General features: G+C 41.5%; 1 protein-coding gene across 2 annotated transcripts in view; it reads left to right on the top strand.

Annotated features, from left to right (window-relative positions):
- edil3a (EGF-like repeats and discoidin I-like domains 3a) overlaps positions 1-16,790 on the top strand; it is a 108,096-nt gene extending 91,306 nt beyond the window's left edge. For both annotated transcript variants that reach the window (XM_084551026.1, XM_084551027.1), the window contains exons 9-10: positions 6,913-7,068; positions 16,355-16,790. In XM_084551026.1, coding sequence (XP_084407152.1) covers positions 6,913-7,068; positions 16,355-16,504 — 306 coding nt within the window. In that variant the 3' untranslated portion in view covers positions 16,505-16,790. The remainder of the gene's footprint in view (positions 1-6,912; positions 7,069-16,354) is intronic.
- Positions 16,791-17,002: the final 212 nt, after the last annotated feature.

Raw genomic sequence — 17,002 nt, forward strand, 5'->3', positions numbered from 1 at the left:
ACTGAGAGGGACTGTGTTCATCCCTAAGAAAGAGCAGTTTAGTGATAGCTCATGATCACCTACTTGCTCTGCGCAAACAGTGGTGCAACATTATGCATTCACACAAATTCTGTGAGGAGTTTGCATGTTTTCCCTGTGCCTGCGTGGGTTCTCTCCGGGTGCTCCGGCTTCCTCCCACGGTCCAAAGACATACTCGTTAGGTTTTATTGGCGATTCTGAATTAGCCGTAGGTTTTTGATGTGTGTGTGAAGGGTTGTTTTGTCCCTTTGTGTTAGCCGCGTGATAGAGTCGCAACCTATCCAGGGTGTACCCCAGACCCCGCGATCCTCTAGAGCAGGGGTTCCCAAACTTTTCCATGCCAAGGCCCCCCAAACAGCATTAGCTTCTGGTCGGGGACCCCCTTTGCAAACCTACAGACACTGCTACAAAATATGTAAAGAAACGTCATCTTTTATAATGTTTCTTACTTTTATTCACTATTCAATAACTATTACATTTGTTTAGCATAAGTGCTTTTAGTTGTAATTTTAGTTGGCCAGGAGTTCTTAGATTTTTATTTTTTTGCAGCAGTGTCCTCTACGACAGGGCTGTTGGTCTGTTCCTTCGGTCTCTTTCTTGTAAAAAACCTGTCCATTTTGCTCTAGCTACATGCTAGCTACATGCTAGCTTGAGGAGCAAAGCAGCTTGATAAATGGCGCAAACCGCCAGGTCTACACAGATTATGAGGTCATGAACGATGTTTTGACTGGCAGGGAATCAGAAAGATGAGCATGGCAAATAACATTTAGATATGATATATTATTAATAATTATGATAATGATTTAAAAAACAATTCGATTATATTTTATAATAGTGATTCATAAAATCATTAGATTATATTTATAGTAATGGTTAAAAATAATTAGATTCAATTTTTTTCATTTTTCTAATTTTTTTTTCTTATCATCCCTCCAATTGTCTGAGGCCCCCCTAGCACGCCCTGGCGGCCCCCACTTTGAAAACCACTGCTCTAGAGGACAAGCAGTTACGGATAATCAATGAATGAAAGAAAGCAGGTGGTATTTTATCAAGCCATTTACCACAAACATAGCTTTCTTGTAAGCAGCGTGACAATAGGTCATGCACCTGTTTTGTTTGCTGTTAACCTGGAGTTAAGATGGGGTCCATCTCAGGGCTACTTTCGGAATGCAATCTTGGTGCATTCGGAGGACATGCCCCAGCCATCTGAGCCGTTGATGTTTCATTTCTGGTAACACATTGCGACAGTTTGTCTTTTGGTACAGGCCTTCATTGGAGATCTTGTCTGGCCAAAAGATGCAACATATCTTCCGTAGACACCTATTGTGGCTTCGTTGATCTTTCTCATGTCGCTCTCAAGCACTCGCCAGCGTTCCGAGCCACACAGCAGGACTGACTTAACATTGCTGTTATACATTTGGATCTTGGGTTTTCCAGATGTTCTGAAGACTTGCAAATGTGCCGTCCCTGCTGCATGAATTATCCTTACTGAGGAGACTTCCCAAGTATGTAAACTCCTCAACACCATCCACAGTGATCTGTGCATGAGGTGTTCATGTTCAGACCAGTCTGTTGTGCAAATCTGCCAGTCCTGTCAGTCTTCTCTTGTAGGTGCTTGTGATTGGTGGAAAGAACAGCAAGGTCAGCAGCATAATCAAGATCTTTTAGCTGGGTGAAGAGAGTCCACTGGAAGTCCCTGGGCTTGTCTGAGGTGGTCTTACGCATAGTCCAGTCAATGGCAAACAGGAAGAGTATGGTTGCCATTGACAATGACGCTGCACTGAATTGATGGTAGAACATCTTCATCAGTGCAGTCATCTTTGGGGGAACTCCATATGACTGCACGATCTTCCACAAGGTGTCACGATGCAAGCTGTCAAAAGCTTTCCAGAAGTCGTCAAAGTTGATGTACAATGGATTGTTCCTCTCCAGACATTGCTCAATCTCTTCCTTTCCTGAAACCTAGTCTTTAGGTAAGAATATTCCTTATCTGTCAGGTGGAAGCTGTGGGTAAGTTCTACCCCCCACCTCGTGCAACCTGAAAGTATAAAGGTGTATTAAAACGAGGCCCTGAGCGAGCTCATAAGAGACTTCCCTCTCTGTCTTTTTTTTTTTTTTTTTCAATTTGGCCTGCAGCTATTTATAATCAGCACTCTAGATTTTACATAATAATAAGTCATTATGGTTCTTTGTCTAACAGGCTGTGCTCATGAAGGGCTGCAGGCTGTTTGTTTGCTACAGTAATGAAAATACAAACAAAATGAATGAGCTTTTTGGTCTAATTTATTTCAGCCAATGTAATTGCTGAGTAAGGACGCAACTTATTTGATATCTTTTCATTTTCACTTTCACTTGTACTGCAGCAGTGTTCCTTCGCTCTGAAAAAATAATATGTCACGTACGATATTTTTTAACCTCAGTGAGCCTCAGACCACCGCTTCATCTTGTGGAAAGGGTTTAGCCGCCTCACCTCTGCGTGCAGTGGCACATTTTTCAACGCAGAAAATGATCGTGACCCAAACAGGCTTTTCTTTGCACTCAGCAGAGAAGTGCTGTACTCAGGCAGCCATCTGTCTTGACATTATCTGCCTGCAGCCTCGTACCTCATATCTGTTTTTTTTTTTTACAATAATTCTGGTTGTGCTTTTCGGCTTAACGGTCATGTATGGAGACAGTAGCTTCTTGCTGTGGTATGTGCCATGTGATGTTATGTTCAGATGGTAAGGAGATCTGATACAGCACGGGAAACGTTATGTCAGGACTCTTCTCCTGTGGCCCAAAAACCCTGGGGCCCGTGTGCTGGCTCCCTCGTTCTCCTGGAGAATGGAGTGTTTGTTTACATAGACAACGTTACATCAGCCCGATTGAAATCAGTCTGATTAACATTCAACTTAACTCATTACGCAGACTCTAAATAAAATGATCCAATAAGCCTTACCATATATAATCACATGCCCCAAAACATCAGTCACAATAGAATTTATTTGACATGCGTGGTTGTGGTTCTGCCCGCTATGAAGTGACGAATCTGCCAGAAATATATCATAAAGAGAAGAAGAAGAAGAAGAAGAAGTTATTTCCCATCCAACTATATTGATATCACTGAATTCATTCAATAGTAAAAGATAGCGCTGACCACACTGATTCTGGCTCTTAAAGCACTTGTGGCTCCTTTGAACAACTGGAAATTATCGGATTAAGTGTTTATACGCATATTAGGCACTAATATTTTAGGCACTAATATTTTCTTTTCCAACTGGATACCCTTCTCAATACCATTCAAAATTCCTTTCCATCAGGCCAGCCATCGAGGTGGCTGCATCTGATCTGAGTGGGATTATTCAGATTAACTGTGGAAGTGATGAATTCCCATGTAAACACAATATGTGTCAACCAAACATCCATGATGCTTGTGCACTATTTAACGAACTATCCCATTTTAAATTATCTACAGAAACATATTGACAGTTGTCGTAGGTGACTACATGAGTCACTGTCTGTTGTGTGCGTTCCTGCCTTTCGTGCGATATCTGAGATTCACGCTTGCGCACTGTGAAACCGCCGAAACAACACGAGCCTGGAGGAGTTGGAAAAAAATAAATAAAAAAATGAATAAAATATTGACAGACAGTGACTTTGATTTCTCCTGTGTGCTTGCTCAGTGGATGAAAATGTGCACGCTTGATTGTCAGTATGCTTGACACGTGGAATAGAGTTCTTCATTCTTTTTTAATTATGTTTCATGTTTAATTTCCACCACCTGAACTTAACACTATTCAACATGATTTTATCTCAGCATGGTCTTGGTCCTCTGAGAAACCTTTACAGACCTTCTGATGGTTTAGCATGATAATGATTTTGCGTTGTGGTCATGTGGAGGGAATCTTACAGTGTTATGGATTGTATATGTATGTTTAAATAAATAGACTGGCCACAGGTTTATCAAGTATTTTTCGAGAGAGAAGCAATGAAGCATGACATTTTCATTTTCTTACCACGGCTTTAAGCTTTAATGATAGCTGCCCCGCTGTGCGATTGATGGACCATAGCAATGTCTTCCTCATTGCTCCCTGAGTAACACGTCATTCTGACTTCTGCACTGTGAATATACAGAACATATGCATCTCTGGAACAAACACACGAGCCCGCTTCAGGCTGTATAGATTAAATGAGTCAGTTAAATCTGCTGGAGAGAGGATGTTGGCGGGTTGCTATGTATGCATGCACTGTGTATATAAAATGAGAAACTGGGCCTCATTTGGCTCCTTTTAAAGCTGCCTTTGGCTGTATTAATCTCTTTATCCTGCAATGGCAAACCCACTTCAAATGGGGACATGAGATTCACACACCAACTCGTGTCTTAATGAGCAGGAGAGATAAGGGTTTGTCTGGCTGAAGCGCACAGAAGTCGCCTCTCTGCACGCAGCCGATGAGAAGTACAAACAAGTAATTGACCCTGTCTCCATTTGGATGTTTTTGCTGCATTTGTTGCAAAACTAGAATCTTAGATCAGAGCTGTATGATTCTTATTCTGTAATCTCAGATGCAGCAGGCAAAAATTCTGTAATTGATTATCGTGTTTCATTTCTTTGTAACATCTATACCTACCACGAGCATCCAGAGATTGCTGCAAAGACTACACACTCCTAGTTTGTCTGGGGTAAAAGCTTACGGAGAGGGGAATGAGGCTGAGAATGCGATGGGAGAAAGAACAGAAGGTGGGGGCTGGAGGAGAGGCCTTGCTTTAACAAGCTTATCTCGCTCCCTAATTCAGTTTGGGCCATCAAAGTGTTCAGAGGCGGCGTCGCTAGGAGCGGTCGTATTTTTTGACCGCTACCTGTGACAGCAATTACAGGTTCCCCTTCAAGCATGCCTTTGTTTTGGTGGCAGACTCGACTGCTTGGGTAGAACGAGATTACCTCAATGTTCTGCAACTGGAGTATAATCAAAGCCTCACAATGCAACGTGTCACGCCCCTTTGAATCAACCAAACAGCCCCTGCCACCATTTCTTTTTGGCCCCCTTTATCCCGGAGGCTTGTTGTGACATTACTGTCATTTTAACAGAGCTGTTGTTTAAAGGTATTCATATACATCGCAGCGCAATATTCCACACTGCTGGCACAGCTGCATCCAGAATCAGTGGTGAGCACTACATTACGCGCGAAGGGAAGCAGACAGAATTCATTTAAAGGCAAAACTTCATGAATAGTGCATTTGCAACAAATGAAGCGTGCACCGTGCCGCATCTGCATAAATGCATACCTGTAACCGCAGCTTTGTTAAGAGTTGAGGTATGTCTACATGCAAACTTCTGCCCTACTTTCTTTAGCTTAACATTTCACAAATGGAGAGCTGGGTGTTTATCCGCTCGGACGCCTTTTAAAGAGTCAAGAGTTTGCTTTGTAGTTGCTAAGGCATGGCTTTGTGTACATGTGTGTCAGGACCAAGGTCTATTTCTGCTTATGTGCACAGCAGGATGTCAGCATTTAAGAAAGCCTCTATAATACCAAGGGAGCAGTCCTCCAGCTTAAAGTAGCAGGGAGAGAAGAAAAGCTCTCTCTGAGAGATGAAAACTCTACAGGGATAACTTCCACATCACGACTCAGAAAAAAGAAATGAAAAAAAGATTGTTTTAGGGTTTGTAACACATTGCAGGCAACAGAAGTGCGATATAGAAAGATGCGCTGCAGTGGTCTGCGACACATCAAGACCAGGAGGTGAGGGAATGAAACTGAACCGTACCTCATGCGCTGGTTGTTTGCTTATTTGTTTAATCTACGAGGGGCCTTATTTTCTTTTGTCAGAGCGGTGTGACACAGTATATGTTGGCCTGTGACCAGGCCAATTAGTTTGATGTATGGTTGTCTCGGTGTTGTGTACAGCATATTCAGCAAAGGAAATAAATCTCTGTGCTTACGTTTCCCTCATGCGCTCTCCGTGCTTCTAAATTTTGCCTCTATCTATGTCAGAGCAAAATGCCAAGTCGAACCCGGTTTTTCTTCCCATACAGATGGCAAATTTGTGCTGCACTGATGTATGTGGTAAGTGTGGCAGTTTTATGGTGACATTTGGGCTAATAATATCACCAGGACATGCCATTAATTATTTATCGTTATAAAACGACAAGCTCCTTCAAATAAGGTAGATCACATGGGTACTGTAGATATGGAAATTTCCCACCTTTAATTTCTCAAATCTTTTGATATGTTAAACTATAATGGCCGTTTCTTCCTTATGAAAGATAGCGAGAGGGATTCACTTTGTAATACTACGTTTGTTTCTCACATCATAGTATATTATTCATTTGACATAACTCCAACAACTGAAACACCTTTCTTGTAGTATGGCTTGACCATTTTTAGGATATTTCTCCTCGGTGCAGAGTCCTTCCATGCTTTTTGGGTTTCAGCTTAACTCAAACCCACAGTGCCGAATACTTGTCTAAATAACAAAGCATAATTGGACACTAAAGTGTTGACAAAAGTAACAGTTTGCTTATTTAATGGCATTCTGCCGCAGTAAATTGTTTGCAACAAATGAGATCCTATTAAAAATTAACCCAAATGGAGCAGTGTGGGTCTCTGAAGCTGCTGCAGCATGCAATTTCTGTTTTGCTGAGGCGAGGTTGTGGACTTAGCCTTGTTGTTCAATATCCTGTGAATAATTGAAACTGACTTGACTCGCACACAGTGTCTTTATTCAGTAAGTCCTCTGATGACATCGAAAGAAAAGGAAAGATGCTGACTGGAATGTGAAAATTTAGCACATCTGACACTTTTTTTCTTTTTTTTTTTCACCCGCTTCAAGTTTCTTGAGCAACCAAATTTATCATTCTCTGCTCTGTTTGTCTCCCTTCCTCTCTCTCCTCTGGCGGCCTTCGCCTCTCTCTCAGGTGGACCTGCTTGTGCCAACCAAGGTCACGGGTATCATCACCCAAGGAGCTAAAGACTTTGGCCATGTGCAGTTTGTTGGCTCATACAAAGTTGCCTACAGTAATGATGGAGAGCGGTGGAAAGTATATCAAGATGAGAAACAGGGGAAGGACAAGGTAAGCTGCTTTCATTCACGCCACATAATGACTTTGATTAAACGCAGGTCTCAGAGGTTAAAGCTATAGCTATATTAATGTCTGGATCACCAGAAACACATTTAAGACCAAAGTGCAGTGGAGCTGTTTCCAAGAAAAGTGCACATGAAGGGAAACAAACCTGAAGCCCACAAAAATAGAAAGCGGCAAATGTCAAAAAGACAGGTAGTAAGTGTGAAAATGTCCATTTTGGGAGCTGTCTGGTTCTGCTTTCCACTTCCCTTTAGCATCTTCTTATCTGCTGCCCGAACTGAACTCGCCCGCTCTGTCCCCATTGCCTCCCTCTGGTCTGGGATCAGATAAGACCGTTCTGTCAACCTGGCCTGGCCAGTGCTGGACTGAAAATCTTGTTTACGGCCCTTCAACAGAGTACACATGTCCATTCCAATCACCCGCGACAGCAGAGACAGTGCAGAGCTGCAGCCGCCTCTCTGCTGATATCAGGAGAGCTGCAGGCACAGGGTTACAGCTAAAGCTGAAGCCTCTTGTCTTTCAGATGCTGGTGTCAGGAGAGGTAATGTTTACTTTTCTCTCTTGCTGTGTTATTGAAAGATAAGCCGTTCTTATTCGTGTAATGCTGATGCGTTGCCTATGGAAATCAAGAAGACAAACAACTGCAGTATCTGCGGTTTAACGTACTGGATAATTTGTTGGTTTAATCTGAAGGTTTTATTTTTATCTCAAGCATAATTTCAATTTGTTTAGTTTTTCCAGTACTTACGATTAGCATGTTTTAGCATTTGAAGCTTGTGGAAGACATTTGCATTTTCAGTTGTTTTTTTTAAAGCCCAGCTGCCAGTACTTAAAATTGCTTAATTCAAACTTGTAGCTGTGCATAATATGTTGTGACCAGGTGCAATAATGTGCACAGATACTCTGAATCTGGTCTCTTAATAATACATTCAGATTCACAGAGTTCACGCTTGAGTGTGGTCTCTTTTTTTTTTTTTTTTTATAGAAAACTGGTTTTGTTCAAGGTGCCAGACCTTCATTTATTAACGAGAACTTCTTCCGTTAAAAAATAAAATCCCCATCTGAAGGCATCGCCGGGTTGTTTTCTCACAACTTAAAATCCTTTAGTTATTAATTTGCCGTCATTTCATAGCTCATTGTCACACCATACCCTTCAGTCTGAGCACATAAAAGCCTCAGCTATATATTTTTTTCCTCGTAAAGATTGATTTTGAGCAGTTCACAGGGTTATGTGTTAACGTCAACAGCCATTTCTAAATATGATTTTCTTAAAGAAAGACTTTTATTCTATTCTGCTCATGCGTGATATATCTGAGCAGCAGTTTATTAAGGCAAATACCCAATCTCTGTTTATGCCTGTGTTGCAGATCTAGTGCAGCAGCCAAAAATATATGTATTTTTATCTTTTATTTTTTTCATTTCTGCACTTCAGATCTATAGCTTGAAGAGTTTATAACACCCATGATGATCTTTGGAAAGGGGCCAACGCAGGCTCAGCATGATTTTAAGTAACCTGGATACTAGGAACTGGAGGCCTTCTAAAGTCCACATCTTAATGCAAAGGAAAAGGGAGAAAGGTGACATGTCGGGAGCCTATTATGTTTATTTTTAAATCTCATTTTGAGAAGAAAAGAACCCCAGAGCACAGCACTTTTATCCAGCTCCACATTTATTTTTAACTAAATCAAACACGATTCCTTTGCATAACCATCGACAGTGCTCCTCGTTTTATTATCGCTCTTAAATTCAGAACCAAGGATCGGCATTCAATCTGACTATGTGTGCTCTGTATTAGAGGACAGGCGTGTTAAGCAAGACTACCGAAAATGTCAATCAGTTTGTCCCTAGATGGAGCCAAGTGGCTGTTCAGATGTATGATTCTTCAAGGTGTTTTCCCCCTTCAGTCAGCTCAAGCAGCCATTAATGTTAGAGGACACATTTGGCTGTTGGATTCCCCAGGCTCCTCCTGCCACACCACAATGCCCGACTTGGCAGGGATATACTGCGAAAGCGCGCGTGTGTCTGGATGTCTGGTTGGAACACAGCGGTAGAGGCTTGTAAGTATTCTTCTCAGCTCCCCCCTCCAGCTCCTGTGTGGCAGAGTCTGCAGGCAGTTAGATCTAGATTGAGAGAGGAGGCTCTGTCAGAATACAGATGTCGTCAAAGCAGGGCACGGCGGCACTCACACCAACAGTATCCCGCTACGGAATCCGTCGAGTGCCGTGTTTGCCTTTTCTCTGCACACAAATCCCAAATACCTGAGCGCAGCAGATGTAACTGAGGCAAGGAACAACACAGCGCATTGTGTAAAATTAATTAAACCGGAATACGTCGCATTATTTTACATATCGGCTCAGTTGCATGCACACCTGTGTCGCTGCGCCGACTAGCCCCGCACGCCTGCTCTTTTGTGGGTGTCAATATTTACACAGTCTGTTGATGGGGCACAAAAGCAATTGATTTAGGTTTAATAGTGTTTCATTCTGGTGACATGGGGTTAATTAGCCATTAGAGGCTTCAATTCCCTCCAGGTCACGAGGTGGGTTTGACAGCTGCGAACACAATCATCTGAAGATGAACCGCTAATCGTCAGATTTTTTTTATTTTATTTCTACAGTTCTAGAGAATGTTAGCCATGAGAATCAGCGCACCCCAGGATAAGAAAACTGCAGTCTGCAGATAACTTATCGCTGACCTCTTTGAGGAAGTGGTCTTGTTGTGCGTTTCAGTCTGATTGAGTGTAACTGCCTCCTCTAAGCTGGCAGGCCACTCTTGACCCTTCAATGAAGACATAGAAGAGTTTTCCTGGTATTACCGCCGCCGCCTCAGGCAACATGAGGGCATAGAGCAAAGAGATCTCGGTGACCTGATCCTTTGACCGGTGCAGCACGTTTAAATAATGGAGTAGGCCTTCAATTGTAAGGCGTATTCATAAATCTATCTGAATGGAAAGTCAATAGTTCGGAGTAGAAGTGAGGCCCTTGGGTCAGACTGAAGACGCATTCAGAGACATGTGCCCTTTGTCCTTATGTCGTGGCTGTTGGATAATGTAGTTCTGGGTGGTTAACTGACATAACTAGCTCCACACCTACACCGATCAGGTATAACATTATGACCACCTTCCTAATATTGTGTAGGTCTACCTTGTGCCTCCAAAGCAGTTGTGACTCATCAAAGAATGGACATGGTCCTTCTGTGGGTGTCCTGTGGTGTCTGGCGAGATGTTGTTAGTGGGGGGCCTTTGGGTCCTAGGGGTTGAGGGAAGGGGCCTCTGTGGATCAGGCTTGTTCCAGTGCATCCCACAGATACTTGATCAGTTTGGGATCTAGTGAATTTGGATGCCAGGTCAACACCTTGTGCTGTTCTTCATGTTTTTTGAGCTGTTCCTGAAATGTTTTTGTTTGCGTAGCTGGGGATGGCTGCTGCCATCAAAGAGTGTCCTTGCTATGGGTTGGGGGTGCCTGGTGTGGTCTAGGTGGGTGGTACATGTCTAGGTAACATCCACACTAATGCCAGGTCCAAAAGTTTCCCAGCGGAACATTGTGCTTTCACAAGATTGTCAATGTTAGTTACTTCTGTCAGTGGTTTTAATGTTGTGGCTGATCGGTGTGTAAGGTTACAATATAGGAATGTAAATATTCGTGTAACATCTCCCAGTTCAATCAGTTTGGTCAGCACTGAAAATACTACCTTTAACCTTTTGCACAATTCGCAAACCTGATTCTATAAAGTCCCGATGAAATCAAATTAGATGTTTAATGGTTTTCATATGTTCATATGTCTTACATTATACGTACATGACCTACCTCCATTATAAACCAGGATATAGTCCAACACTGACAAGAAGTTTCTGAGTATCCCTATGTTTTCTTTGCAGTCGACTACCTCAGTTTTAGATGCATTCTTCTTCTAAGTTAATAAAAATGATGTATTTTGTTCTCATCTCATTTCTGTCTCTGAAATCTTTTGTTCACACTAAGTCTTTTTCCAATATGTTGCTGCTCTTTCATCACGTTGCTCATCCTTATCATTTCTTTTCTTCCTAACATTATTTGTCCTTTTTATTGTCATTCTTCACATTTCCTATTCCACAGAGTTTATTTGACAGACGTTACTTCTGATACCGTGCACGTCCCCAGACAGTCCAGGAGACACCTTTGTCATATTTCAGGCAGCCAGTGGTTTTTATGTGCTTGCTGCCCTGCCTTTTCTCTCGTGTTAGCAAGTGCTCTGGTTGCCACATCACAGTTGTGGCAACAATCCTGCAGGTGAAACAATTCTCACTTCCCACCATCAAGTGTAGTAAAGACAATAGATTTGAAGATGTGTGTGAGGACCTTTCTTAGTCTACATTTATTATATGACGAATGTATGCATTTGCAATTTAAAAAAACTGCTGAAATGTTTAAATAGCTGTTTCAGTACTTTTGAACACATAACAGCAGTTTGTGCTTATTCTGTGAAACAGTGCAGTGAACACTGAACACACCTGTTATAGTGTACATTTATGTGTTGTAGTTGTTTGTTATTCAGAGAGTGTGACTTTTCATCATTAGACGTGATGATTAATTGCAGAAAGCTACACTAAATGTCACGCAGCACCTCCTGGGACAATGAGAGGAGCTTCCAGGCAAGTGACTGTACCAGATGGCCTAAAGTAATAAGGTTGGGCCGCTATCATATGGGCCCACCACCTGCATGTTTAGGAGTACGAGTCTTTTGTGATTCTGGTTATGGGCAATGATGTACTTCACTGTGGGTAACCTCAGAAATGCTTGGCTGATCTGAAACCTGGATGTGGACAGTGCTATTCGTGACAAAGTCAATAATATACCACATGATAGTTCCTATCATAGACTGTATAAATATGGACCATGCGTCGCCACTTCCTTGCATTGGCTAAACTGACGCTAGTTTTCCAGGGGATACGGCAGCGCCATCTTGTGAGTTTGGTCTGTGCAGGCTGTGCAGTGCGGTCCGAGAGTGGAGCCACGCAGAGACGCGTTATCAAACACCCAATCACACTTCCTGCAGACTCACTCACGTTTTCATTTAATACTACGCTCTGCTCTACCTGCACCAGTTCCAGAGAAATGTTTGATCATATGTTGTACTTATTTAAAAAAATTTTTTTACAACTCTCACTGTCCCACGGGACCCCTTTACGGAGCGGCTGGCATTCAGTCACATCCTGTTTCTATAGTGTCAACTAACTAAAACAAAACTTATCCAAAAAAATGACACTTGAACATGCATTATATTAACTACCTAAAATGACTGAAACCAAAATAATTTGGAAAAAAAAAAAAATTTGATGTGTATTTTAGTGTTTTAGTTTGGCCCAAGTCCCATCCGCTAACATGGAGAAGGTGGAGCTTATGACCTATACTGCAGCCAGTCACCAGGGGGAGCTCTACTTGCTTTGGCTTTTGAGGAGCTGTTCGCCTTCCATCTCTGTACAGTCTATGCTTCCTACCTGGTACTGGAACATAAGTCCCAACATTTGTATTTGTACAAATTTGTACACTCTTATTGAACATCAAAATAGGTAGAATGGGAAGGGAAAGTTCATTTTAAACGCTCTCTGAATAAATCTGCCACGTTTCTTCTTGTGTTGTTCAATTGCCGGAGGGTGCCTAAAGATATGTTCACATAACTGTATAACATTTAGTATATTACCTAAAACTCATCGGAGATGGTTATGTAAAGTGTATTTATTGCACTGCTGAGATGTCTGGTCTCTCTAAAAAAGAGCACCTGCTGAGATTGTGTGTTATAATTTGATTTTCACTTCATGCAGAGACAGAAAAGCAATTATATACACATACACACCACTAAGGAGATTGACTTATTGGACAGACGTGACATTAGATAATATATTTCATACCGAAGAAGGGATTAACAAGATCAGGAAACCTAAAATACATTGTGTTTTTCTCAAGCACTTTGAAATTCTAAATACACTAAAAGAAAAGCTTGAGGACATACTGTTTGTAGAAGAAGAGAAAGACAAGACAGAGAGCAGGATGCCATGTGAGTGGCTTTGTTCGCTCGTCTCCAGAAACACGCCTTGCCTGACTGTCTAAGCCAGGTGCTACAGTACAGATGAGAAAGGCTGGGGAGAGAATGGGTTTCACTGCAGGAGGCAGATGATGAAAAACAATGTAGGTTGAAAAGGTGACCTGCAAATGTATTACACATGTGAAATAGGAAAAGTAATGAAAGAAGACTGTCCTCTAATTCATCTTCTGTAACCGCTTGTTCCTGTTAAGGGTCGCGGGGTCTGCTGGAGCCTATCCCAGCTGTCATCAGGCGAAAGGCGGTGTACACCCTGGACAGGTCGCCAGTCTATCGCAGGGCTGGGACAATTATGTCTTGCATGTAAATCCGATGCTGGATTACTAAATATAGTCTATGAGACTATCTGCAAACCATGTTTCAGGCTACAACTTCATCTAGAAACTAAAAAAATAAAGGATCTCTATTGAGACTATACAGTTATACGCTTAACTGAGATTCATTTTATATATAAACAACTGATTTATGAGTGTCATTAGTGCCAGTATGAAATGGAATTCCCACTTTTGGGTTTTCTTGGGCACTAACATCAAGCGTAAGTGCCCTTAGCATTTTTACCTTACACAGAAGCTCTTATAAACTTCTGAATAATTACAAATAGCCTAAACCTCGTGTGGAGTTCTTTATCATAGCTTGTTTGCTTGAGCTTTGTGTTTTATTGAGATTCAATCTTAAGCTGTAGGCTTAGCTGAGTTTCTAAAGAAAGCTAAAAAGAATTAAATAGTTACAACTTTAAGATTACTATTTTAAGTTTCCTTTTTTAGATCTAAATTATATTTTTCTTTTTGTCTTTAAACTGTATCATAAAGGCACTTTCTTGTTTATTACAAGGGTGGAGCAGCGTTAATGTTCACTTTTTGCAAAATAAATAATTAAATTACATTATGATGTACTTAACTTGATTAACTGAGTCGATTTAATTAACTTACGACTACGAATGCACTTTTGGTCAGTATCTGGATACTCGCCGATACAAATACTTAAAGGGGAACTACTGTTTTTTACAACTTGGACCTTATTTCTGGCATAAAATACGATCATTTACTCACCCATATAACTTTGGTGTTATTTCGAGTCGTTTGTCAGATATTTAGATCTGTCTATATCCATATAGTGGGAGTGACTGGGGCACCGCAACGGTGTTGATGTTTGATATCTAGCAAAAGATTTAAACCAGCATTTTACGTGTCAGTGAAGCATCTTTTGACAGCTGCAGCTGAGGTTGGCTTGGCTGTTTTTTGATCCCGTGGTCCTCGTGTTTCTTCAATAAAAGAAGTCTCTGATGCCACAGCCTCACAGGAGCTCACTTTTCACCTCGAACTGAGCCAAAATACAGACAGTCTTTTCGAGAAGTGTCCACTGAGGGCAGTCAGTTATCAGACGGAAACATTCTCCACTATCCGCTGCTTACCTGCTCAGCTAACGAGAAGCTAATGTTGCATCGCCGTAATCTGGTATCAGTGCGTATGTATCAGAGCCATTAAACTAATACGAGAGGATGATCACTGTATTAGACTAATACCAGTGAATGTTGCCAATACTCAGGAAGCAGGGCTCTTCCCTTAACTAATACTTGACAATAAATACACAAATAAAATACAGGAGACTTATTAAATTGTATTTTTTTTCACTACAGTCTGCATCTAAAGTAAGATATACAGTGTGTATTGCAGTTTCCTCTCGCCTATTACGAGCCCAAATCTTGCAGGTATTTTGGCACTGAATGTGTAATTTGCATACTTTACCTTTACTCCACCCACTGCTGAGAAAGTATACTGCTGACTTTCAAGTTATATCACTGCAATGATCGGCTTTTCCTCCATGCAGTTATTTTACAGATATACAAAAAAAAATAAAGGATGCTCTATGATTTGGACATGCAGGGGACATTCAGATAAAGTGGGTGAACCTTGCACCTAAAACTTAGATCTGATCTTCTGCCATACTGTACAGTCTGTGAATATTTCGACCACACCAAACTGTTTATCTCCCAAACCCTATCCTCTTATGATTATTTGAAAAGGGATTCAGATGAAATTTACTCCAAAAAATCCCCTGCTTGGATTTAGCCGACTGCTTCTCCATTCCACACAACGCTGAATCCCATTATATCCCAATTACACAGGCATAATCATATCTGTTTAATTGAAGTGATCATATCCTTCAATGGAGCACTCCCTGTAGATACATTTCCTTCTAATATACTTCATTCCACTGTCTATTAAGCACGCACAAGTGTTCTAAATATCAACAATAGCATGTGTCCCGGTATGATAATTGTGCTTATTTGTATGTGGTGTGATTTAAATGTTGTTTCAGGCTTCGTCTGAAGGCTCATAATTATTATGGAAATAGAACTGGATTCTCAGTACTTTCAGTAAAACATATGACATTGACTTTAAGTATGAGTAGTAGTTTTACGAGTAGATGTGTAGCCATTGCATGTTGGTCAAAAATGCATATGAGTGCGTGGATGTTATTGGAGATGCAGTGCCTTTCTTTCGTAGGAAGATATCTGGCGTCCACCAACGCCTTCTCTCTTGTTACCAAGGTGAATATTTTAAGAAACCGACACAAAACTAAGGGGAAAGAGACCAACAAGCCTGAGGTACGCGTTATTAACACCATTCAGTTAGCAGGAGAAACAGCAGCTGATGTTTTTCCACTAAATGTGAAGGTGGTACATCCAGCTGTGCCACTTTAACAATACACAATTTTCCTCAGGGGGAGAAACTGTTCTCTTATGTGCTCACATGTGCGGCGCATGAAAAGGAAAGTGCCGAGAATAGGTACGGGTTCAGGGTATGCTCTGTTTCTGGCGCTGTTTGAATCGAAGCTCTGATTGGCTGTGCTTCATTCAGCAGCTCTTCAAGCGTGAAGTCTTCAAGGTAACAGTCATGAGAATTCAAGCAAGAAATACACTAAGAATGCTCTGCACCTGTCTCCTAATAAAAAAAGCCATCAGTGATTTCTTTGTTGTTGCTGTTCTTCCTCTGAAGATATTTTCCCACAACATGTTGCCTGCTAAAACATGTGGCTACATTTTTTTTGAGTGTTAAAGCCTTTGAATATTGCTGCAACACCAAAGTTTTCCAGTTAACGGGGGCCAGACGACAGACAAAGCGCTGACTACAAAATCAGTTTCTGTTTTGCACGTGAACAACATTTTGTCCCTTTTTTGTCATTGTTATTACAGGTATTCCAGGGGAACTTCGACAACGACACGCACAGAAAGAACGTGATAGATCCACCCATCTACGCTCGGCTCGTTCGGATCCTTCCCTGGTCATGGTACGGCCGGATCACCCTGCGCGCGGAAGTGCTCGGATGCACAGAGGAAGAGTGAAGTCCCCTTTTCTCTCGCCATAACCCACGCCCCTCGGCATACTGGAGCACGTCACGCGGTGCAACAGAAATAAACTGTGCAACCTGTAAAAAGAAATCAATTTCCGATGGATTTTTCAAGAATAAGTGTTTGGTTGTGGTGGGTTTCTGTTTGTTCTTTTGTACAATGATTTAAAACCTGCCCTTGTCCCTCTTTTGTCTCTTTTCTTTCCTATTTAAAACGTGATCTCTGTCTTTTTATTCTTCTCAAGATTTGCCATCCTGTTTGGAATGAACTTCTAAAATATATATATGTATGTATGTGTGTATATATACACACACACATACATACATACATACACATATGGGAGGGGTGGGATTGAGGGTGGAAGCAGAAACAATGGGTTCTCACTGTGGTTTTAACTTGTTGCCATGGAATCTATTGTACAGTGTCACTTTTTAACAAAGATGTGAAATCTGTCCGTCGTGCTCCATTGGACATAATTAACCAACTTCATAC

The sequence above is a fragment of the Chelon labrosus genome, assembly GCF_963514085.1.
Source record: "Chelon labrosus genome assembly, chromosome: 9".
NCBI classification, from domain to species: domain Eukaryota; kingdom Metazoa; phylum Chordata; class Actinopteri; order Mugiliformes; family Mugilidae; genus Chelon; species Chelon labrosus.